This window comes from Armigeres subalbatus, chromosome 3 (assembly GCF_024139115.2).
Source record: "Armigeres subalbatus isolate Guangzhou_Male chromosome 3, GZ_Asu_2, whole genome shotgun sequence".
Lineage (NCBI taxonomy): Eukaryota > Metazoa > Arthropoda > Insecta > Diptera > Culicidae > Armigeres > Armigeres subalbatus.
Genome location: NC_085141.1, coordinates 171,642,757 through 171,669,594, shown reverse-complemented (window position 1 = coordinate 171,669,594; position 26,838 = coordinate 171,642,757). Strand labels below are relative to the sequence as shown.

Sequence of the window (26,838 nt, the reverse complement as noted above, 5' to 3'; positions counted from 1 at the left end):
ACAACGAAACGTCGCCATCGCTGAGATTATCGCGGAAGATGGCTTCTTCGGGAAGAAAGCGCATCGGTGGAAATACTACAATACGCAATACATTTTGACAGATTCATTATTCGTGAAATTGTTACAATGTTGGAGACCACGTTTATAGTAAAATAATTTTCTTAGTGTGAATATGAATGACAATATAAGTTATTGGCAATAAACGAATTATTTCACTATAATAACACCTACCTCTTCATCGAAAATATAATACCTATCTGATATATTTAATGACACAATATTTAATCTCGCAAATTGTCTGTGATATTTGGTGCCTCGGTGTGTCTCATAATATTCAGTGAACCGATGTAAATTAAATGTTTGTGATAAAAGTGAAAAGTTTGGATAGCTGATATTCAGTTGACAATTCAAAGTATTTAAACAAGTTTATTATTCAGTCATCAAAGGTTCTTGAGATATGTTCAGTCCTTTCTACTTTTCAAACTTTAATACTGATGAAAATGTGACAAAATGCCGCTTACAAATGGCAAATTATTATTCTTTTAAATAAGTTTTGAATGATTCAAATGGTTTCGAAAATATAATAAATTTTTAAATAGTAGTAGTATTGAAGTATTTTACTCCAAACATGTAAAATTTAATATTTGACGTATTATGAAAAATTCACCATTTACCAGGTAAAAGGCATTTGTTCAAAATTGATTATTCTTGCTGCTATAAAATTAGAACGAGGAGAGTAGAAATTTCAGCATATTTCACAGTGAAAATTAAACTCATGTTGAAAACATGGTATAACATTTCAAGAATTATTGAAATGCAATTGAAATCCATGCTAGTTGATTATTTATGAAATATAAATAAAATAAACTATTGATTATTCATTATAGGAATAACATGAAGTTACTGTGATATTTTATTAATTAAATGTGATTGTTTTCATTGTGAGATATTTATAGTGAAAATTTTCAATTTTTAAGATTTCCTACCTCGAGTTGAAGGGCCTTCTCCAGCGTCCCACCCAGCAGTGGATAACGCTTCACCTTTAGCTGCCTTCTTCTTCGCTCGATATTCCCGAGCTCGTTCAGCAGCGGTTCTTGGCTGCTTGGGAGGGTCATCCTCCCGTTGTTCCTGCGTGCGTTTACGGTAGTTACGCACATACGTTGAATTCATGTGTTGTGACATGACTTCTTTCACTCCTAACTTCACTAATTTCTCACTTATTTTCTACTCAGTAGACCGAAACTCGTTAAACACTGAAAAGCACATACGCACTATGGGGTTTAGAAAGGTAATTGTCTCTCTATTAACACTTTGTTAATGAATATTGATGTTTGTGTTAGGGAAGTGCATCAACAGTAAACGGTTTCAGGGCTTCTGTCATCACAAATCGATCATGATATGCATTTTGAAGGAAAATTATCTTGGCTCAACCTTCTCTTTTGTAAAATTGTAGTTCTGAAAAGAACCGAATTATTCTCCATGAAGCGCCTTTCCGAACAATAATAGGCAACAAAACCAAATCAGTATCTTGAAATAAAATTTCACATTTCTGATACTGATGTCATTCATGTGGCAGCATCTCCCTCCGACGCGTGCTACGGACGGAAACTTTCTGCGATTGCCAAGCAATTAATTTTCACTTTGAACCAAATTCTTCCTTAACCTTCCCTCTTATAGAATGTTGGGTCCTGAGAAGAACCGAATAATATATGTAAATAATGCGCCTTCCGAATTACTAACAGCAACCACTCAACAGTCCGACACGCGCTTGTGATTCTACTACCGAAGTCAATTTCCGCTGTGGCCAAGCGATGATGATTTGTCTTTGATGAAAATGTATTCTGCTCAACCTTTTCTTCAGGAAAATTGAGGTTCTGAAAAGAACCGATTGATTAACAACAATGCGCCTTCCCAATGAACTGCAACAAATCAAGATCCAGATGCTGGGACCGTTTACCATTTTCCATGACATACCGAGCGAAATGGCTCGCGCGCGCGGGGAGCAACTTTCTTGTAATCAAGTAAGACGGCGCATTAGTCCCGCCTCTTTGTTAATCGGGATGAGTGCAAACCTTCACCAAAGGGGCGGAGCTAGAGGGTTTACATTATTGACTACAAGAAAGCTGCTATCTCGCGCGCGCGAGCCATTTCGTTCGCAACATGCTTGTTCCGCTGGCGTTTGTGGTGATTGTGGAAGCAGCGCGGTGGGTGGAGTACATTTCTGCATGCGAATACATTTTTACAGTCTCTCCCTCTGACGCATGCTTGTGAGTCTGTTACAGATGGAAATGTTCTGTCATCACAAATCGATCATGATATGCACTTTGAAGACAAATTTTCTTGGCTCAACCTTCTCTTTTGTAAAATTTTAGTTCTGAAAAGAACCGAATTATTCTCCATGAAGCGCCTTTACTAATAGGCAACAAAACCAAATCAGTATCTTGAAATAAAATTTCACATTTCTGATACTGATGTCATTCATCATGGCAGCATCTCCCTCCGACGCGTGCTACGGACGGAAACTTTCTGCGATTGCCAAGCAATTAATTTTCACTTTGAACCAAATTCATCCTTAACCTTCCCTCTTATAGAATGTTAGGTCCTGAGAAGAACCGCATAATATATGTAAATAATGCGCCTTCCGAATCACTAACAGCAACCACTCAACAGTCCGACACGCGCTTGTGATTCTACTACCGAAGTCAATTTCCGCTGTGGCCAAGCGATGATGATTTGTCTTTGACGAAAATGTATTCTGCTCAACCTTTTCTTCAGGAAAATTGAGGTTCTGAAAAGAACCGATTGATATACAATAATGCGCCTTCCCAATAAACTGCAACAAATCCAGATCCAGGTGCTGAGAGCGCTTGCCGCTTTCCTCGCCATATCGAACGAAATGGATCGCGCGCGCGGGAAAGCAACTTTCTTGTAATCAAGTAAGACGGCGCATTAGTCCCGCCTCTTTGTTAATCGGGATGAGTGCAAACCTTCACCAAAGGGGCGGAGCTAGAGGGTTTACATTATTGACTACAAGAAAGCTGCTTTCTCGCGCGCGCGAGCCATTTCATTCGCAACATGCTTGTTCCGCTGGCGTTTGTGGCGATTGTGGAAGCAGCGCGGTGGGTGGAGTACATTTCTGCATGCGAATACATTTTTACAGTCTCTTCCTCTGACGCATGCTTGTGAGTCTGTTACAGATGGAAATGTTCTGTCATCACAAATCGATCATGATATGCACTTTGAAGACAAATTTTCTTGGCTCAACCTTCTCTTTTGTAAAATTGTATATCTGAAAAGAACCGAATTATTGTCCATGAAGCGCCTTTCCGAACACTAATAGGCAACAAAACCAAATAAGTATCTTGAAATAAAATTTCACATTTCTGATACTGATGTCATTCATGTGGCAGCATCTCCCTCCGACGCGTGCTACGGACGGAAACTTTCTGCGATTGCCAAGCAATTAATTTTCACTTTGAACCAAATTCATCCTTAACCTTCCCTCTTATAGAGGGGATATATAAATATTGATAAAATTCTATAAAACAACAACAGATTATCGTAACATGATAACCAGGTATCCATTGATCCAAAAACTAGTTATGTAATAAATTTGTGGGACATTACTGACACTATTTTAATACGGGTTCATTCACTCAAAAGTTTTTCATTCAAATTCCAAGCATTATCGTTCGAGCACAATTAGTTCTTGGAATTTGTTTTGTGATTTCCTAGACGTGAATTTTAATATAATTTCGAACCGTTTGAAGTTTTCATCAAAATTCGTAACAGTTTCTGAGATATTAGGAGTGGAAACATTTTTCGTTTTTGGCCCAATCTTACCCCCTAGGCACAATGTCACCCCGAACAACGGTACTTCTTAAGCTGAAAAACAGTTATTTTTACGAAGCGATTTGACTTTTGTAAGCAAAGTTATAAACAAAACAAAAATACTCTTTCTTTACTTTATTCCTTTATTTATTTGTTAGGCACTCTGTGTTACTTAACCGCTACTGTGCCGAGATCTACTGTGGTATTCTGCTCTACAGAGAATCCACACAGAATCTATTTTTAGATTTCCATTACCATTATTGTTGTCGTTTGCCAGTCCATTGTGTCCGCTTGTCCATGTCGTGTATTCAATGATCGTTGCATTGTTCGGTTGCCATTAATCCGGGTAACGTTGGAGGAATGCCTCCGAGAAGAACAAGTTGTCAGTCGTCATCAGGCAGCCGTGACGGTAAGGCGCGTACCCCAAACGCCACCGTATGTGCTGCGGATGTGGCGACTGACGAGGGTTTGGTGGAGGGGCTTGGAATCGAACCCATGACCATTCGCTTGTAAGGCGAACGTGTAGCCAACTACGCTACTAACCAAAAATACTCATCATCATAAATATAATAGCCCTGTTTGTCTGTCCGGTGACTAGCCAACCAGACGCAGCACGCGGGGAAATTTTCACGAAAAATAAAATATTTGACACTTTAATTCTTTTTTACTATCAGATGCAATCCGAAAACAAAACCAATGACTACCTTAGACAACCAGACACAGCATTTGATGAAAAAAATCACAGACAACAGAAGTTGAAAATTTTGATTTTTTCAATGCAGGAAAGAATCTAAACACTTGCCACGGGCGCTACTGCGTCCACAAATAAACTAGTTATTGATATTGAAGAACATCATTTGCGTCTGAAACTTGATTATGCATATGATTATATATTATATACAACATGTGATAGATTTAGTTCGGAAAAGGTATTGGAGGGTAACCGCCCCTTCGGTGGGCTTTGATCCCACGACCCCATTTCGCATAACAGGTGCTTTCCATACTAAGCTACGAAGGACCTCCGTCGTCCACCGCAGCTTAGTGGGGATCAAAGCCCACCGAAGGGGCGGTTACCCTCCAATACCTTTTCCGAACTAAATCTATCACATGTTGTACATATGCGTAATCAAGTTTCAGACATAGTAATAAATTTCCGCACCGGGTGGCTTAATACCCGGCCTATAGGCAATTAACTTTGAATGTACTGATCATTTGCGTGTTAAAATGAATTTCCCTCTTTTTAGTATTTCCTTAATAACTTTTCTTGTAAGAATCAAATTCTTTCGCAAAAAAAAACGATCTCTCTCTTTGCTAAATTTCCAATCTTGTCAATGTTTTCATATGTTTTTAGAGCTATATACACGTGACGCGATTCTAGTACTAGTTCATTTGAACTTTCGTACATGTTGTTTAAGTAGTAACATTAAGCAGTTTAAAAACGTCCTTAGTTTGCATTAATTTCTCCCCCACTGACTGGTGGTATAATTTCAAAAAGTTCGTGAAATACGCATTTCATAACACAGGAGTGAGATCAACACACTCAACCCTCTTTTTACGGCAGTTTTGCCTTTCTCGTATACTAACGTCGAATTCGTTTTTAAAAAGTTCCAACCAGTTCCAACCTAAGTGCTGTCAAAGTGTTTTTTCATTCGCTCAGGTTGGAACTAGGTTCGCACTAGTTCCAACCCCAAAGCTGTCGGGTTCGCACTGTATTGTTTCACGGTTTCGCACCGGGTTCACCAATACAACTGTACTTCAACTGTCAAAACCATGTGAGTGGGTGGGACTGGGCAGAATAAACAAGCAGAAGGGAAAAACGAAACTGTCTGTTATTCAAATAAAATGCGCGTTGAAAAATTTTTCCGAGAATTTTGTTATATTTGTTATTGTAGTTTTAAATTAAATTAATTCGGTACTGTTGTCTAGCTCAGTTTTAAAAATAATTGTTAGGGAAGTTATTCATAAGTTCATTTAGGTCGGTGGATGGAATTATTTTGGGAATTCAAGGGGAATCCTGTTCACAAAATCCACTAAGAATTGTCAGAAAAATATATTTGAGGAATACCGAATAGAATTCTTAAGGAATACCGGAATAAATTTCTTGAATAATATGCAGAATTTCTTTTGAAATTCTTCCAAAAGCGTTCAAAATTTAATTCCATTAATTCTTTCTTGAATTCTTGTATGCATTCATTCGCGATATCTTTCAGGTATTCCTCCATATTTTTTTCCAAGGGATACCTTCGAGATGAATTCCTTTGGAAATATTCTAGGAATATCTTTGAATACTGTTCCAGGATTACCTCTGAAAGTTGCTCCATAAATTAATTTGGAGGAATTGCTCTGAAAATTCCTTGAGGAATTCCTCTGGAAGTTCCTTGAAGAATTCTTCCGGAAGTTCCTTGAGGAATTCCTGGAAGGAAGGAAGTGGAGGACCGCTTCTGGAAGTTCTTGGAGGAGTTCTACCAGAAGTTCTTCCAAGAAATCCTTCAGGATTTCCCCCGGAAGTCCTTCACGAGTTTCACCGGAAGTTAAAACAGAAATTCTTATGGAAGCTCCTCCAGGAAGCAAAAAGTTTTTTGAAGAAATTCCTGAATGAATTAATGGAGGAATTCCTTAATGAACTATCGGAGGAATTCCTGGTGTAGCTTCCGGTGGAACCTAATGAGGAATTCCTGAAGGAACTTCAGGAGGAAATCCCAAAGGAACTTCCGGAGGAAATCCTGCAGGAACTATCGGATGAATCCTTCAAGGAACTTTCTGAGGAATGCATCATGGAACTTCCGGAAAAAATCCTTAAGGAACTTTCGTAGGATTTTCTCAAGGAACATGTAGAGATGAAACCTGCGGGGGAATTCCTGAAAGAACTTCCGGAGCAAAACGTTGTTATGTTTTCCATGTTGGACTATTGAAAGATAAGGAATTTCAGAAGGAACTCCTAGCATTAAGGTAGCCTCACACCTCGGGAATTTGGTCCGCGGATTTTTCCCCCTGTATTTTTACATATGTTTTCAGTATTTGGGCACAGAAAATCAAAATCCCGGCCCCATTGAAAATGCACGGGGCCCAAAATTCGGCGGAAAATATTCCCGAGGTGTGAGGCTACCTTTATCAGGAGGGGTGGTGAGGAAAAAATAGCGTATCCTGGAGAATTTTTATTAATGCTTCTGAGTGTTTTCCAACAAATAAAACTTTTGCAGAAATAGTGATTTGTAATTTGGAAATATGATTTATTAGATGAATTCTTGTAGAATAGAAAATCTGCCTTCACATGAATTCTATACGGAATTCTTGGTATAAAAATGTGCACGGGATTATAGAATATAATTAAATACATATACCGCCGCCCAAAAGTAAATTCTATTATCCGCAAAAATCAGTTCACGCACTTAAACATTTTTAATTATCATCATCTGATTAGTCAAGGGCAACGCACTGGATGTCCTGGATCATATGTTTCGAATCAAAACAAACACGATGCTACGCACACCAACATATCCAATGACAGATGGAACTGAAAATGTTTTTTTATTCAGGGTTCGGGTTGGCACTGACCCAGGTTTAAAAACGAATTCGACATAAGTATACGTAAAGGCTATATGATCGCTCCAAAAACAAACTTTTTATAGAAGGCCCGGAGACCCATAGTGTTATATACCGATCGACTCAGCTCGACGAATTGAGGTGATGTCCCAAAAAAACGCACCCACCAAAAAAAAAATGTCACATTTTTCAGGTACTTATCCTTAACCGATTTACTCGCAACAAGTTGAATTCGACGCAGGATACTTTACCATTGTTTCCTATTGAAAATTGGTCAGATCGGGTAATGGGCTCAGAAGTTATGGCTAAAATACCACTTTTTTTTTTATAGAAAAAGTGAGTAAAAAATGTCACTCATTTTTCAGGCACTTATCCTAAACCGATTTACTCGCACAGTTGCATTCGACGCAGAATACTGTTCCATTGCTTCCTATTGAAAATTGGCCAGATCGGACCATGGGTTCAAGAGTAATGGCCAAAATACTATTTTTATAATGCACGAGAAAGGCACCGTCACCGCTAGGTGGGTTAATACGGGTTTTTAACGGTTTTTATACGTCACTTCGTTTTACGGCCTCCTTTTTACGGCACGTGACGTAAATAGAATTTGAAACATTATTGACATCCAAAAGTAAGCCTATAAGAAGGCACTCTTAGAAACCCAAAGAGCAAAGTAGATGCTTTGTATATTCATCATTTGCCTTCAACAATTGTTCCATTCCAGGTCATCCAAGAATTTCCTGGAGTCTACACGCGTAACCAAGGACCTAAGATCTACAAGCGTAACGATAGAGCTCTTATCTCTTTTTAAAAACGGTTCATGCCTTATTTGATATATTAAACCAAATTCCGTTCCAGGTCGTCCAAGAATTCCCTGGAGTATAGGTCTTGAGCTCTATCCGCGAAGCCGAAGGGCTGTTATCTCTTTTTAAAAATGGTTCATGCTCTATATGATCTATTCAACCAAACTCAATATGCCTTAAGCAGCCTTTCCTTTCCAGGTCATCCAAGAATTCCCTAGACTCCTCAACCGCGGTTTCATCCCAAACATGTCATATTCGGGTTGAAAATTGTCTCGACTTCCCTGGGCATAAAAGTATCATCGTGTTAGCCTCATGATATACGAATGCAAAAATGGTAGCTTGGCTTAGAAACCTCGCAGTTAATAACTGTGGAAGTGCTTAATGAACACTAAGCTGGGAGGCGGCTTTGTCCCAGTGTGGGAATGTAATGCCAATAAGAAGAAGAAGATGAATTGAGTCACGCTCTTTTTGATCCATAGATCCAAAATTAATACGGCTTTAACTATTGTTCCATTGCATATCATCCATTAATATCATTAGTCCCTGAGCCTGTAAGCCTTACGGTCAACACGCGTAACCAAAAGGCTGTTATCTCTTTAAAAAAAACTTGCTCATATTTCCGGAGGTGAGCCATCCAAAGGCTGAAAGCCTCCTTAATAAAGACATAAAAAAACTTGCTCATACCCGTTTTGATCCATATTAATTGGATACCTGTTCAACTATTGTTCCATTCCAGGTAATTTAAGAAAGTCATGGAGTACAGGTCTTATGATCTACAAAATTATTATTTTTTAATTGTTTATCCTCGTTTGATCCATAGATTTATATTAGATACGCATTCAACATTTATTCCATTCCAGGTTATCGAAGAATTCTCTGGAGTGTAGGCTTCAATATCTACACGCATAATCAAAAGGTTGTTATCTTTTTTCAAAAATGGTTCATGCTCTTTTTGATTCATAGAACCAAAATCGACTAAATATGTGCATGAGCTCGGCGTACATGATTGGGTACATACCTTCGCTGGGGACATAGTTCCAGACGAGGTTGATTTGGTAGACTACTTGATTCATACTGCAGGACAATTTGGATGACTTAGAACATCGCATCTTCATGTACAAAACATGTGCATGGGCTCTGAAGACGCGTACTAGAGGACTGAGGACCTTTTGTCCTCACTCCAGGTCAATTTGGAGGGCCTAGAATAACGCATCTCATGTACAAAATATGTGCTTTGAGGTCGTGATTGGGTGCATACTTGTGCTGGGGACATTGGGCGGTTTGAAGAACCTGGATCATGTCATCTTCATGAATAAAAAATGTGCATGTGCTCGGATGACATAATTGGGAACCGGGGCCTCGCTAAATAGATAAAAAAATGGGAACACGCCTTCATTGGGGACATAGTTCCAGGCGCGGTTGATTTGCTAGACTATTTGGTTCCTACTCTAGGACAATTTGGAGGATCGCAAGTAAATTATAAACACTACGAGAATATAATTGGGGTGATACCGTTGCTAAGAACATCATGCAAGTCGTTGTTCATTTGGTAAGCAATCTAAATACACTTATTGGACATAATGGCGTTGATATCGTGGCTGGGGACACAATGAAGCCTAGGTTGATGCGGTAGACCATTTGATTCAATCTCTAGAACAATTGGGAGATCTTACAACATCTTACATTCCAGAAGTTAAGACGCAATTCGCAAGCTATCCAAACTCCAGGACAATTTGGAGATCTTACAACACATCATATGTCTTGTTTTGAGAGGCAAGTGAAAGACAAAGTGAAATACTAATACTCAGAAGACAAAATTAGGTTGACACCGCAGCTGGGGACATCGTGGAAGCTTTGGTTGATTCGGTAGACCACTTGATTCAAACTCTAGGACAATTTGGAGATCTTGAAACATCTCATATACCTGGACTTGAGACGCACGTGAACGACAAATACTTGGAGGGCATGATTGTTTTGAGAGGCAAGTGAAAGACAAATACTCGGAGAACATAATTGTGTTGATACCGCGACTGAATACATCATGGAAGCCTTGGTTGATTTGGTTTCGTTTGTTTCATTTGCGCTTCCAACTTTTCACTACTCACTCTTTTTCACTCCTCATTTCTCACTTCTCACTGTAAAAAGTTAGTATGTAGTGCGAAGTGGGTAGAGAGACGTCACACTACTCACTTCACGCTTCTCACTTGTTACAGTGAGAAGTGAGTAGTGAGACGTCTCGACTATTCCCTTTTCACAGTGAGAAGTAGGAAACAAGTAGTGAAAAGTGACATGCATATCCTGCTAAGTGTACGATAATCGAAGTTTTGAAACTAGGTAACCAGGTAATAACTGGTAATAAAACCAAATATTTTTTTTTTAAATGGAAAGGTTGAAAGCAGAAAAAGGTTGGTTCAGTTCTTGTACAAAATCTTATGAGTGCATTTAGGAAGAAATTTAAGCATTTGAATGCGGTTAAGAATTAAAGTGAAACAGTTATACGCAAACTCTTCTTCTTGATTTCCTGTAACTCTAACATGAACATGGCCTGCTTTTCAACTTCCTTTAACATTTTCTCAGATATTAATTTAGAAGCTTTTCTATGCCCAACATTGCATGAGTATGTATTTTGTGTAGCAAGTATAATGGATACACTATAACTGGGGACCCTGTACCTAAACCAAGTATGTTGTATGTATGTCCTTGGAAATTTCGTGACAATCGGTTGAAAGACTATTTGTTGATACAAGTTTTCAATATTTTTCAAGCACATTATTAATATGCAAGTGATTTATTCGCATAATTATGTAAGTGGTCGTTCAAAAATGATGTCACATGTTTTTGGGGGGGGGAGGTGGTCTAAGACTTTGTGACAGGGCATATACTAGATATTCAAAAAAGCGTGACAGAGGGGAGGGGGGGTCTAGAAATCCCAAAAATAGTGGACGTCATATTTGAATCGTCCCTAAATATAAATCATCATTCAGAGCATTCGCCAGAAGAATCCACTATCTCTATGAAGGGTATGGTTACCCTATAGCTACAATAAATTTTTCATGATTTCGGCCCCTACTCCGCCTAAGTATCTCAACAAACAACACTTTAAATGGAATTCACAAAAACCGTAAAATATGATGCTCTCAGTATATTTTCTATACCATTTTTCTCCATCCTTGCCGGAGGGTGTTTCGCATCTGTGCAACATCATAATGCTCCGAAGCTGATTCATGGGGCCTGGACAAATATGGAGAGAAAACAAAGTTATAGCTATCGATTACATTCTATTGCTTGGTATCGATTTCGGTTGCTTCTAGTGAAATTGCAACTTCTTTTCTCTTCGTCACGTGGTCGTCTCCGCAGCAAGCAATGCGAGCTAATCGATGTCCATAAAAGTGGTTATTAGAGTGGGGCGTCATGGTCATTTTTTCAAATCAATGGTTTTTCGAAGCCATTCTGGGTCCTGAACAACTGTGCAGAATTTGGGACCGATTGGTTGCTTCCTCGCTTTCCGCATCGCGTTTGAAGTTTGTATGGAAATTAGTATGGGAGAACGTATATTTTTGCATTTCTACTACTACAGGTTTCAGTTCATCGTAAACCAAGTGGCACATTGCGTTAAAGTATAACCCAAAGGATGCCGAAAAACTTTGCTGAAGAAGGCACGTTGCTGGAACGTCTACGAAAAAAGTTATAACGCTTCGAAGATTGAATGTTCAAACCATATGCAGAAAATCGTTTATTCTGCCAGCACTGCCGAACTACGTAGACCAATAATTTAACTGAGTGTTATTTCAAAATAATTGATCTTACAGGGCTTTAGAGCTAATGGGAGCTATCCGGAATCATCTCACAAAGAAAAAAATCCGACAAGAAGGAAGATGGGTTTTGCCCTTCGATAACCATAGGGCGTCCGGTAGTGCTGGCAGAAACATTGATTTCTTGCATATGGTTTGAGCAATCAATTTTCGAAACGTAATAACATTTTTTGTAGACCTTCCAGCTATGTACCTTCTTCGGCAAAGTCTTTCGGCATCTTCCAGACTATATGCTAACGTATTGAGTCACGTGATTGATGATAAATTGAAGCCGCCAATAGCAAAAATGTAAAAAAGTACGTTTTCCCATACTAATCTCCATGTAAATTTAAAACGCGATGCGGCATGCGAGGTCGCAACCAATCGAGCCCATATTTTGCACAGTTGATTGGGGTCCCAAAACGATTCAGAAAAACCTTGATCTCACTTGATCGGACGAAGTTTGCGTTTTACCATACAACTGCGCCCCACTCTAGTGGTTATGGTCTCGATCAGGGATTCGAATACACAGCAAGTAAGAAAAAAAAAAGTCGAGAGCGCTTTCCTGAGTTTAAACGAGATCATCATTTATCACCAGCGGTGCAGCTCGCCTTGTCTTGCCAAAATTGAACCATTCATTCGGAACATAGTGCACTTGTAAAGCCTTGCTTTTTTCTGCTTTTATTTCCAGGAAGCTCTAGTACAGTTAAGAGGTGTATCATCCGGCGTCGGTAGGATAGGCGATCCAATCGAAACACTACAATCCAGAGCACGCGAGCTGGAGAAAAAGGTTGGTGCTATATCCATTTCGGGCAGCTAGCTTTTGCCCATTATACATCATAATGAGAGTTTATAGAACGAGTTTATGTTCTATTTATCCTTGTTTTGTCCCCACTTATTGTCCTTCTGTATCTATTTGTGCCGTATTTTTTCGCCATTGGATCTTTCTGATTGTGCTGCTTCGGTATTAATTGTTTCCGTTCATTACCGTCTTTCCATTTGCGTTCTTCTTCGCATTCGCCTTGTTGATTGCTGTATCATTTTATGGTATGTCCTGTAGTAGCGATTGGAACTCATTCTCTGTAGTATCATTGCGACGGATAGTATTTCCTCCTTTTCTTTGTAACATCATAACACTCATTGTATAAAACACCGAATTGAATTAGAACAAAACGCTCTCGTGAGATGAATCATTTCGAATATTTGCGCAGAGATGCGAAAACTTAACTGAAGTTTAATAGTGATAGGTACATGACAAAGACCTTGACAATATCGATTTTAGGGTCATTTGAATAGAATGAAAAACAATTGTAAAGTGTCATCGAGAGTCTATCTAAACTTCTATTGATAAATATTGTATCTTCAACACACTACAAATTGTGTAATTAGTGCAAAGGAGAGCAATATGACCAAGCGGAACAATTGCCTTTCTTTTTACAATTTTCGTGAATATTTCCAGATCATACAATCAATAGTTGATGAACATGTAGTTAGCAGATGTCTATTTTCGTAGGACGTTTTGCTCCGCAAAATTGTCAGATGTTTCATTCAAATGGGAAAATTTATAATTTTCCATAGCTTTCTATCTATTATTTGGTACGCCTTCCACTTGGACTGAATAAATTAAGGGGGTATCGTTATTGGACCTACTAAACGATATAACAAGATATGGAAGAATTGTAGTAATCATTTTTAGTCCGGGCAACAATTTCAAATAACAAATTCACTGATTTCTTGTTTTTCTATCAATTTGCATTGAATAATTCAATGAATAAAGCTTCATAATCCCATTGGTTTGTAGCTATATTGATCTGTCAATTGTGGGATCTTTGGGTTAAATGGGATCAAAAACCGACAATTTCTATTTTATAATTTGACCCTAAACCTTTGTTTTTAAGATTACTTGAAACTAAAAGTAAATGCTCATGATAATAATGTGAGCTTCGTGGAGGTGGGTTAGCAGCGTCAATCGTCTAAGCGTGTTTGCGAGCTGTTGAGTGTGGGTTCAATTCCCACCTAGCAAGAAGAAAAAAAATTGGAAAGAGGAAAATTACTCACTTCTCCTTTGGGTGTTTCTCGAATGTCCTGTTTGTTATCTAATATGGGGCTGTCCATATACCACGTGGACAGGTTATGGTGGATTTAAGATACCCCCTCCCCCATCGTGGACAACTGCCCATATAAATTTTCAAAAAAATGTATGAGCCGTGCACATTCGTCATAAACCCCCTCCCCCCTAAACTATCCACGTGGTATAAGGACAGCTCTTGGGACAGCCCCTGTTGCGACTTTTGATCAAAAACGATAATCTTGTCTGTGTAATCCAAACATTTTCATTTACTACTAGTTGATCGTACCCGACCTGGCTCGGATTGTATGATTTTGCATTCTAACTGTCAATTATTGAGTTCATTGCAGCACCGCACTCTAGATCTTTTTTTGTGCGATCGTATTGGGGTTTGTCCCTTCTTCTTCTTCTTATTGGCATTACATCCCCACACTGGGACAGAGCCGCCTCGCAGCTTAGTGTTCATTAAGCACTTCCACAGTTATTAACTGCGAGGTTTCTTAGCCAGGTTACCATTTTTGCATTCGTAATATCATGAGGCTAACACGATGATACTTTTATGCCCAGGGAAGTCGAGACAATTTCCAATCCGAAAATTGCCTAGACCGGCACCGGGAATCGAACCCAGCCACCCTCAGCATGGTCTTGCTTTGTAGCCGCGCGTCTTACCGCACGGCTAAGGAGGGCCCCAGGGGTTTGTCCCATCCCGCCCTAATATTCTATCTCGATTTTTTAACTTTGCCCGTCAAATTTGCAAACTTTTTGTATATATGAACACAGTAGTGCCTCAGAGGAATCAATTAGTAACTAAATCGGTCAGCCCGTTCGTTAGTTATATTGCCTCAAAGGAAATGTAAACTTAATTGTATTTATAGATGAGAACAAGAGAAAGATGAAGAAGAAGAAGAAAGAATATTCTGGAATACCACAAATGAAAACTGACATTTTGTGAGAAAACCGACCGTTCACTGAATTTTCTGGCACTAACTGAAGATCAGCTTCGTGGCGCACAGTGGGACCAATTCCAAAAAGACGCAGGCCACATATTGGGATGTTTCATTGAATAGATGGTTCATCTTCTCGGCATCACCGACCCATAAGCTAGAGTTTCACTACCGGAGCCAGAAGTGAAAACATATTGTGCGTTGCTGCACTTATCAAAGTTTATTGGCAAGACCGAAAAGACCACCGTCAGTAATACCGAAATAATTGAGCGGGCTGAGGGTGGCGTAACCTAATTTCTTCTGGCTGTAGGGTGAATTTCATCGATAAGTACCGATGGGTTTTAAAGTTTTACAACGAATACAGCAAAAAGATAATATAATAATAATTTTATACATAACGAAGATCGAGTACTTTCTGCGCGATCAAAATAATTTACGAACGTGTACGTATGGCTTTATAAGGACTTTTAGGACTGCATTTTGTAATGTTGCCAAATATTATAGGTTTGGGAAATGTATATGCTGTGGCCACCATATATATATATTTATTCAGACTAAGGCCGAAGTGGCCTGTGCGGTATATAAGAGTCTTCTCCATTCGGCTCGGTCCATGGCTACACGTCGCCAACCACGCAGTCTACGGAGGGTCCGCAAGTCATCTTCCACCTGATCGATACACCTTGCCCGCTGCGCACCTCGCCTTCTTGTGCCCATCGGATCGTTGTCGAGAACCATTTTCACCGGATTACTGTCCGACATTCTGGCTACATGCCCGGCCCACCGCAGTCGTCAGATTTTCGCGGTGTGAACGATGGATGGTTCTCCCAACAGCTGATGCAATTCGTGGTTCATTCGCCTCCTCCACGTACCGTCCGCCATCTGCACCCCACCATAGATGGTACGCAGCACTTTCCTTTCGAAAACTCCAAGTGCGCGTTGGTCCTCCACGAGCATTGTCCAGGTCTCGTGTCCGTAGAGGACTACCGGTCTAATGAGCGTTTTGTAGATTGTCAGTTTGGTACGGCGGCGAACTCTATTCGATCGGAGAGTCTTGCGGAGTCCAAAATATGTAAGATTTCCAGCCACTATGCGTCTCCGAATTTCTCTGCTGGTATCATTTTCGGCAGTCACCAGTGAGCCCAAGTACACAAATTCTTCTACCACCTCGATTTCGTCAATAACTCGCGGTGGGTGGCTCACATTGTCTTCTCTTGAACCTCTTCCTATCATTTACTTCGTCTTCGACGTGTTGATGACTAGTCCGATCCGCTTGGCTTCCCTCTTCAGTCTGATGTAGGCTTTCTCCATCTTCTCAAAGTTACGTGCCATAATATCTATGTCATCGGCGAAGCCAAACAGCTGGACGGACTTATTGAAAATTGTACCACTCGTGTTAATCCCTGCTCTCCGTATTACCCCCTCCAAAGCGATGTTGAATAGCAGACACGAAAGACCATCACCTTGGCGTAACCCTCTGCGGGTTTCGAAGGGACTCGAGAATGCCCCTGAAACTCGAACTACGCACATCACCCGATCTATCGTCGCTTTGATCAACCGTGTCAGTTTATCCGGAAATCCGTGTTCGTGCATTAGCTGCCATAGCAGGTCCCGATCGATTGTATCATATGCGGCTTTGAAGTCGATGAATAGATGATGTGTGGGCACGTTGTATTCGCGGCATTTCTGCAGTACTTGGCGAATGGCGAACACCTGGTCCGTGGTGGAGCGTTCGCCCATAAAACCCACCTGGTACTGCCCCACGAACTCCCTTGCAATTGGTGCTAGTCGACGGCATAAAATTTGGAAGAGTACCTTGTAGGCGGCGTTCAGCAATGTGATTGCGCGGTAGTTGCTACAATCCAGCTTATCGCCCTTTTTGTAGATGGGACACAGTTGCTCCGTCTCTTCACGGTCTCGATCTTCCTGCTGACGCTTTTTCCTCCGGAAAATCGAGTTTTGTCTGTTCCGCGCCTGTTTATATCGTGCCTCGTTCGCCCTCGTGCGGTGTTGCAGCAATCTCGCTCATGCTGCATTCTTCTCTTCTACTAACTGCTCACATTCGCCGTCATACCAGTCGTTTCTCTGATCCGGGGGCACCGTGCCAAGTGCAGCGGTTGCGGTGCTACCAATGGCGGATCGAATATCTCTCCAGCCATCTTCAAGAGAAGCTGCGCCTAGCTGCTCTTCCGTTGGGAGTGCCACTTCCAGCTGCTGCGCGTATTCTTGGGCTAGTCTACCGTCTTGTAGCCGCCCAATGTTAAGCCGCGGCGTCCGACTTCGACGCTTGTTGTACACCGTCGAGAGTTTTGAGCGCAGGCATACTGCAACGAGGTAGTGGTCGGATTCAATATTCGCACTGCAGTAAGTGCGGACGTTCGTGATGTCGGAGAAGAATTTACCGTCGATTAGAACGTGGTCGATTTGGTTTTCCGTTTCTTGGTTAGGTGATCTCCATGTGGCCTTGTGGATATTTTTGCGGGGAAAGAAGGTGCTTCGGACTACCATTCCGCGGGAGGCTGCGAAGTTGGCCGTTGTCATTCGATACGGTGTGCAGACTATCCGGTCCGATGACCGGTCTATACATTTCCTCCCTTCCTACCTGAGCGTTCATGTCACCGATGACGATTTTGACGTCCCGCAGTGGGCATCCATCGTATGTCTGCTCCAGCTGTGCGTAGAACGCTTCTTTCTCGTCGTCGGGTCTCCCTTCGTATGGGCGGTGCACGTTGATGATGCTATAGTTGAAGAAACGGCCTTTAATCCTCAGCTTGCACATCCTTGCGTTGATTGGCTGCCACCCAATCACGCGTTGGCGCATCTTATCCAGCACTATGAAGCCGGTTCCCAGCTCGTTGGTGGTGCCACAGCTTTGGTAGAAGGTAGCCGCTCGATGCCCGCTTTTCCACACTTTCTGTCCTGTCCAGCAAATCTCCTGCAGCGCCACGACGTCGAAATTGCGGGGATGTAATTCATCGTAGATCATCCTGTCGCAACCTGCGAAACCTAGCGACTTGCAGTTCCATGTTCCAAGCTTCCAATCGTGATCCTTTATTCGTCGCCTAGGTCTTTGCCGATTATATCGAGTCGCATTATCTCTTATATTGTTCGTAATGATTGGATTTCCAGGCGGTTTATGGGGCCTGCGCAAACCTCCTGTTTCGTCGGAGGGCCGTCGTGTCAGGGCTGTTTAGCGTCCCATCTAACACCAGGACTTGGGCTTGTGCGCTTTGAGCGGCACACGGTCGCTTTGGTGGGGCCTACTTGCGGATACATGCAGCTTTTGGCCACCATATTGAAGCAATAAGATAAATGTTTCAAGATTTATCAGAATTAAAAATCGACAACATGTTTATCTTGTATTGACTGTAAACGTAAGATCCATCCGATTAAAATGACTCCAATATGTGTTAGCATCATCCTCAAGTATTCTGTTCGACCCGTGACTCAAGTTATTAATTTGGTTTTAACCGTTTTTTTTTAAGAATGGTCCTATAGTGTTGCAAAATTGATAATTTTGTAATTTGCTTTGATTCGCCTATAAAAAAATCCCTCAATGGTACCCGAAAACACCCTTGACCGGACAAAGAATCGAACTTCCTTTTTCCGGATTGGCAATCCTCCGCCATTGCTCGCAAGGCTAACTGGAGACCCAGCATACTGTCATATCTCCTTTTTTGTGAGACCTGAAGGCTTGAGACCAAACCTGTGACAAGCGCGGTGTCATCATCATCAATAAGCATAGCCCGCGTGGCTACTGATCCGTCTTAAAAATGTGAGGCGAAGCCAATACCAAAGAACTCGCGATCCCGCGTTGAGAGTTATTTGGCGAGATTTGCAAAATGAAATTAAAAACCGTCTGCTATTCTGAGAAATACCATCTTTGAGAATAATGTCTCAAAGTTGGATTCCAGTTCGAAACCCTTTTGGAAATTGACGAAAATTCTTTTAAAAAACCTCAAAAGCCAATTCCAGGGCTTAAAGAGGGAAATAAAATTTGGTATTTTCTACATACTTATCAAAAAACTTCCTGATAGCTCTTTATCCTTTTTTGGTTAATTTATTTAACAACTGGCATACTTCCCAGTTGAGCTTGAGCTTGAGCTTGAGCTTGATTGTCTGCTCGTAGTTGCTACTCCATTATGACCAGATCAGCTGTTCTTGCACAGGGAACCAACAGATGTTTGCTTGGGACTAGCACACATCTTCAATGTGCAAGTACTGGTGATCTCATTTGTTAGGTCATACTGGCGCCTGCCACGTCAGAATGCAAGTCAATGTAGGGAAGGGGGAGGAAATGATTATGCAATCACTCGCCCACTGCAAGCCGAATATACCTCTGCACTTGCCACGAGTTCATGCGGAATTTATTGGAATTTCTGGGTTAGGTTGGAGAGGCAGAGGTCCGTCTTGGTTAACGAGCTGCCAATGTGATAGATAGGAGAAGGTAACTCATGGAATTTCTAATTGGATGTAGGAAACGAGCTCTATAGTTCATTTCCAATTCTAGCAGATTACTGTTAGAATACTCAAGTTGAAGGTATAGGAATAGTAATGGAAACGGTATGGAAGTCCATTTCCAGTTCTAGCGATTGCTAGAACATGAGAAATAAAGAGAATGATACAAAGTAGAAGAATGGAACGGACCCTGGGATTGAACCCACGACCTCCTGCGTATGAGGCAGAAGCAGTAGCCATATGACTACCAAGTCCGCTATAACTGGCATACTTCCCAGTTAAATTGAAAAACGGCAAAGTTGTTCCAATTCTGAAGCTGGACAAAAATCCAGCTGATGGCTTCGCTAGACCAATTAATTGGAACCCCGTTCATAGTGACAATATGTCAGCAAGCCATGTTGTATGCTGTGCCTATATGGACTAGTTGCTGGAATACTAGAAGGAAGACACTTCAGAGGATTCAAAATAAAATCTTGAAAATGATCCTGAAATTGCCTCCAATGAACTGCATAGAATTTCTAATATTAAGACATTGCAACAAATGTCCAATAAAATAAAATTCCAATTTAAGACAACAGTCGTTGCAATCAATCTTAGCTCCTTGTACCCTTAGTATTTCAATTCAACCAGAGAAACTGCCAGAGGTAATTGAAATGTATTAATAATTACTACAAATGTACCATAGCAAATATTGATGATAGTATTAAGAAAACACGGAACACCTAGTCTAAGAGATAATCGCATGTATTAGATAATTGGCTGATAAAATTAGTTAAAAAAAAAGGCATAGCACGCTATCGTCATAAAAAAAGCATATGAAAAAAATGTGCCTGGGAAATCCTGGCTAAGATCTGGCTATGGGCTAAACAATAGGATGCCAGTAGCCTGCTTAAGACGTCTGGCATCCAGTCGGTTGGAAAAGTCGCGGTGCCCGAAAAATTGTAATATAGCTGATACAACATTTGCGCGACAGCATGGGGTCAGCTTTGAGCATCTGTGCTGAAATGTGATTGACCCCGGGAATATTGTTGGAATTTGCACGCTTCAAATAGCTGCTTCATGCAGTGATAGGGCTTCGGAGTTGATACGGGTAATGTGCCTAATCCTTGGCAGCTTATTCCGAGCTGTCGGCGAGATGTCTGGCGTCGAAACTGGTTCGAAGTACTCGAAACAACGTTTTAGCTGACCAGTTGGGTTGAGCAGCTGACCTATCGTGTCTTTCTCTGACATCCTTGCTCCAAACAGGTGTCGTGAGAAGGCGAATATTGCCGGTTGTTGCGGCTTTCTCTACTTCGTCGGCCAGGAAGTCAACCACGCTTATCCCTTGTGCCGCCTGCGCAGCATTTAATAATTTCCCTGGATCCGGATACCGTTGACGTGACTCGTATTTGGTTGCTCTGGTTCTAGTCCGCATTAACGCGGTCTTTGCTTCTGTAATCTGTACGTTCCTCAATATTTCACCAGGTTGTAATCGACTGAAGCGCCATTTATAGGAATAGAATGGGTAGCAAAACTAGTTTCGTAAAAAAAGATACATCGAAATTTTAGAACTCTTGTAGATCGGGTTCGAATTGCCCACTCTTTTGCAGGTTTAAGTTTATGCTTTAATTACTGCTGCACGATTTTGAGATTATGTAGCACAATATCGCATGATGTGTTCTATCCAATCAAATCAGGACACGTAAACACGTATTCGGGTCCCGACATTATGATCTTTATATTGGCCAGTTCAAAGCAATAACCTGATATAGGCTATTTCTGTAAGACCCGAAGAACCTTCAGGTGAACATTTTCGTTTGAGCTCTTAGATGCTATCAACGTTCCGTCGCTGACTGATTCTCGCCCAGATCAGCGTTCGCTACGTGCCTGCTTCGAGTATCTTCTTGGGACCGCCAAGGCAATCGATGGGATCATCAAAAAAGTGCCTTTCCAAGATGTGTCCACGAACTTCGATAGAAGTTATCGATAGTAGCAGTATTCCAAGTTAGAGTACAACTGTAAGAAATGTGCACGATTAGGGCACTTGAGAATAATAAACAATGTATAGTGGTATAAAACTCTGCCCAATATTTTACACGTTTTGGTTGGAAATATTCAAAGATGTTAAACTTTTTTCCTGTGCGGAAAAAAGGATTGAGAACGTCAAAATAATAAAACCTCTCTAAAACAGGGATGGGATCATGTGTGTCCAGTATCCCCTAAAGTTCGCGGCCGGTATACCTAATATTTTCCATTTCCAAACTTCTCCTTGTTCTGGACGTTATAAGTTGTCGTAAGGTCTTGACCACCCTGCCTGGTAGTTTCTTTGATAGGGGAGTTCATTTCAAGCAATTTTGCTGAAAACATTGCTCACTTTTATTCATTATACGATTTTATACATCCATTTTTCTGTTGGGTCTATAACCCCTAGAGCTTGAGAGAGCTAAACAAAAAATACATATTGAACAATAGGTTATAAAAAACTCAACTATTTTATAATGGTCTACTCCTTCATAAATCAATCTAAATTTCTTTTTCGCAACCCATTATATAGATACGTTGGTTTCGTTACGTTCGTCTGTTAAAAAAATTCTGCTTTTTTTCAAGATATTTTCAAACATTAACGAAAGAATCTTGCGAATTTCGCAAAAAAAAACCTAATGAACTTCATCAAAAAAATTTCCAAAGTGAATATTTTATTTAATTTGGAAAATATTTTCAGATTTTTCACTGGACTTTGATGTTTCGAGAATTCTTTGGAATTTTCAAGGGAAACTCTTTAGAACTCTTTAGGATTTTCGGCGGAAAATAATTCGGAATTTAGATGAGAAATTCCTCACAATTTTTACGGCAAACTGTTCAATAATTCTACAGAATTTTCTTTGGAATATCCACGGAAAGTTCTTGTCGAGTTTCTGTATTCTTCAGAATTTATTCAGAAAATTATTCGGAATATCCACTGAAGACTCTAAAGAGTTTTCACGGGAAGCTCTCTGGAATTTTCACTTAGCTTAGCTTAGCTTGATTGACCGTACCCATCGTAGTTGCTAGTAGTGATTGGCCGAGAAACAACAAATAATGCACAGCTCACCAATTGAATAGTTTTCTCGGGACTAGAAAGCTATTCTCACTGTACATGCTTCGGAGTTTCTTTAATTCAAGACCAATAACGATACCGGCCACGTCCTCACAGTCAATTAGGATAAGGGGAGGAAAATTAGTTCGACACTCATTGCTACAAGAGACCGAGGAATCCTCTGCATCTCCATGAGCGCACTGGAAAGGAATAGTATGTTAGTTGGGAAGGAAATATATTGGAAATCGCCTTGGTAAGCGACTAATTATTTCATTTGAACGACGCCATATTCATGATGATACAAAAACGGAAAAGCAACGCGTGTCTTACGTATTTTCCCGAAGACTGATTCGATATCTTAACTACCTCGCGACGACTAAAACACGCACTGCACAGCGCTTGCTCGATACACGCACTGAACTGTTGAGAGCATGGTATTAAAAAACACGCACTGAACTGATTAACTTTATTATCGGCCGCGCAATGCAGAACACAATATTTCGGCAGATCGCGTGTTCGTTCTGCTGCCCGAAACAAGAGAACACATGCACTCGGGAAGCTCTCTGGAATTTTCAAGAGAAATTCTCCGCAATTTCTACGAGAAATTCTTCAGAATTATTTCTTTGGATTTCAACGGAAAACTGATCGGAAAAAAACATTGGAATTCGGACGGTATTATTTCTAATTTCTTCTCAATTTCTACCAAAATTCTTCAAAATGTTTACGTGAAATGTTTGAACTTTTACGGAAAACTACTCAGTATTTCCACAAAAAAATTGTCGGAATTTAAAAAGAATTATTTTGGATTTCTATGGTACATTCATTGTATTGTCTAGTAGTAAATAAAATTCTTCGGAAGCCATTTGACCGAATAACACGTGAAACTGAAAGTATTCTAGCCGTATTGCATTTGGCCGAAATTTATGTTTAGGAGAAACAGTTGTATTTGGCAATTTGGGCGAAAAAGTCGTTTTCTCTTACAGTTTGTTTGACCGAAATGGTCGTTTGACCTCATCACTCCGATAGTGCCATAAAGTGGAAATTGTTGTTTGACAGAAAAAAACCATTTAGCCGGCCATACGGCCAAATGTCAATTACTGAACGCATAATCTGGTCAAAATATCCTCTCATATGGCGAAATGAAATTTTTGGCCAAATGGCTTTTCCGTCAAACAACCATTTCGGTCAAATGACTTTTTCGGCCAAAGAACCATTTCGGCAAATGATATTTTCGGCCAAATGACCTATTTTGCCAAACAATTTTTTGGGCCAAATGGTCCGAACGACATTTTCCAGATAACCAGATGATTTTAGGCCTAATGATTTGTTCGACCAAATGACATATTAAGCCAAACACCTTTTGGCCTGCTGTAAAATGTCAATCTCGTCGTTGGTCGAATGCAGTGATGAACTCTAGCCAATAAGAAACATCACTCTAATAAAGTCTACAAAAAAACTTGGTCAAATAACGCGTAAAGCCAATGACTATCTTGCCAAATTCCATTTGGCCAAATTAAACGTCTGTCCGAAACGGCTATTAGATCGAAAATGGTTCGACCAAAAATGTCATTTGGCCAAAAATTATGTTTGGTAGAAATGGTTGTTTGGCAAAAAGAATCATTTGACCCAAAAATGCCAATCGGCCAACCGATTTTGTCAGCTAATGGAACTATTCGACCAAATGACATTTTCGGCCAAATAAAATTAGGCTAGAAGGGCTTCGGATAAATGGTTCGTTTGGTCAAACGACATATTCAGCCAAACAACTATCGGCAAAATTGCTTTCTTCCAAACGACCTTCTTCCAAAAATTCTATGTCAACGTGAAATTCTTTGAATATAAACGATAAATCTTTAGAAATTTCCTTTCGAATTTTTTAGTTTGTACGGAGATTTTGGCGAAATTTCAACGGGAAATCGTATTAGCATTTTTATGAAAAAAAAAACTTTCTGAAGTTGTTACGTGATGTTTTGAGGATCAATTGGGAAATTTTAGGGAAATTCAACTTTGGTATTTACACGAAAATTCTGCAGACTTCTTCAAATTCGAATCTGCTTGGAAAGTAATAATATCGGCGGCGGCAGCGCGCACCTCCAGCCATTAGTCTCTCCTTAATACAGTGCGAGAGCCTGTTTTTTTGCATAAACTCAAAATTGAGTAAATTTAATATCCATTTGCATGAATTTTGCAATCTGTTTTAACTGCTAAATAACTAAACTCAAAGCTGGTCAAATTGAACCTAAAGGGCAAGGGTAAGATATTTTTCTTCGCAATGGATAATTTCTTTGACTTGTAGTCAAACGGAGCTGTCAGAACATTTAGTGAATCACTCTTCAATGACAACACCAGAATTTGCAGTTTTATGTTTCTTGGAATTAACGGAAAACAATCGGTCTTCGTGCAATGCCTTTCTTTATACACAGTTCTCGTTTTACAGAGAAATTGCATAATCGCCATGCTTTCTTTTATTGGTCACTAAATTTGAAAGTTATCAAACCCGCGGTATTATGAGACAGTTAAAGCCGCCAATTGAGGTTTTGGTGTTGTTGTAGTCTCCTGTTTTTTGGCTGTTGCGGGTACACCGGTGCCACTCGATGACTGGTCTAGGGCTTTGAGTATATTTTTATGATTAATTGTTGGCACAGTACAATTTTTACGATACACCTTGAAAGTAATTACATAACGGACGGTGGTTAAATTTGGCCTAAAGTGGTTCCGCCGGCACAAATTGAACCTGCCAATGGCAAACTAGTTATGATTTTGCGGCATTTTGTTCATTCTGTACAAGTCTTTAAAAACATGAAGGAATGCGAGATCCTTGGGAGGACTGAAATTGATTAACACGTGAATTAAATGTGTAGTGTGAAGTCACGTTGTTACTATTGTTAATTATAAGTTTTTCTTACATATAAAAAAACGAGTTAATCCTGATCCATGTAATTCCATCGCTTTGAATTTCTTTTTGAATTGAAAGGAATAGTATTAACTCCTTTTTAGAAATGTGAATACATTTCACTTAATGCATTGAACATAATTTGTAGGGTTTACTGTTACCATAGTTTTGTTATCGGTGAATGGTAATGCTAAAACAATATTGTTGATATTTTATATCAACGTTGGATTACAAGCGCTTTTATATTTGTTCTGAACTTTCAAAAAATGCGGATGAAGTCTCTTAAAAGTGGGACGAGAATTAAAATCCAGAAAAATTAAGATTCAAACAATATACTTTAAAACTTTTTAGCATTTAAGCCATATTTCTGATATACAACAATACACATATAGTTAGACATATAGACACTAGATTTCTTATAGCTATTTTGTTTTAATTTGTAGTTGAAAGTTGATTTTTTTGTTTTATAGTAGTTGCTTGTTTAGATACAAATATTATAAAACTCAATGAAACACCAACACTGTATTTATTTTTTCTGTCGTCTCTTTATGACCTGTTATTATGTTGCTGTACAGCTATTGGCTTTAACAATACGAGCTTCCTTTCTGTAAATAAAAAGCTTCTTCCTTCCGAGGCTGGTGACTTGCTATTTTGCTTCTGTTAGTTATTTATTGATGATGGCCTCTTCAAGTGAAGTAACATCCATGTCTAGATCAGTTGTTGCATTCTTCATAATCAAGCAAATAGTGTCGACTAAATCATTAAAGTCAATCCATCCACTGTTCTCTCTTGTTTGCGCCAATCCGGACCTTGCCACACACAAACATCCAGGCCGCTCTTGAAACAGTCAGATGCGAAGAGCTTCAGTTAGAGCTGTCGGCTGCCATTAAATCGCGCCCCGGCCGAACACCGGCCAGTTCCAGTTCCGTCGGTGTTGGAGGTCTCAGTAGCACAATCACAAGCAATCACACGACGATGGTCAACAGTATCGGAAATTTCGGTATGATTGGCAACTCGACATCGTTGGGAGGAACATCCTCTGCTCTCAGTGGCATAGGAGGTGGTGGCAGCGGCGGCGGAGGAGGTGGCTTAGGAGGAGGAGGAGGAGGAGGTGGAGGCAGTACTGTAACGTGGGCTCCCACGCCAACACAGCAGCAAGGAACTGAAATAGATAGGATTATGGCAAAGATCGAACAGGCACGTTTATCCATTGCTAATGTATGTGTGTTAATCTAGAGGACTTTTTTATTACGACAATGTTATAATTTTTATGTATTGCTCATATAATCGAATGCAATTTTTGTTTTAATTTTGCGTTTGGAAATTCATCATAGATGGAGGAAAAAATAACAAAATTTTCAAACAAAGCAATGTGTCTATAGTCATTCGATTTTTGATGTTAGCTATAGAATAGAGGAGAATATGTTGACTGAAAACCCAATGCATAGCACACAA

General features: G+C 40.1%; 1 protein-coding gene across 4 annotated transcripts in view; it reads left to right on the top strand.

Annotated features, from left to right (window-relative positions):
* The window catches only part of LOC134226938 (RIMS-binding protein 2), a 266,124-nt gene that overhangs the window by 104,880 nt on the left and 134,406 nt on the right, over window positions 1–26,838 (top strand). For 3 of the 4 annotated variants that reach the window (XM_062708067.1, XM_062708069.1, XM_062708068.1), the window contains 2 exons: window positions 12,660–12,758; window positions 26,215–26,580. In XM_062708067.1, the coding sequence (XP_062564051.1) occupies window positions 12,660–12,758; window positions 26,215–26,580 (465 nt within the window). The remainder of the gene's footprint in view (window positions 1–12,659; window positions 12,759–26,214; window positions 26,581–26,838) is intronic. The other variant, XM_062708070.1, reaches the window with a different exon arrangement.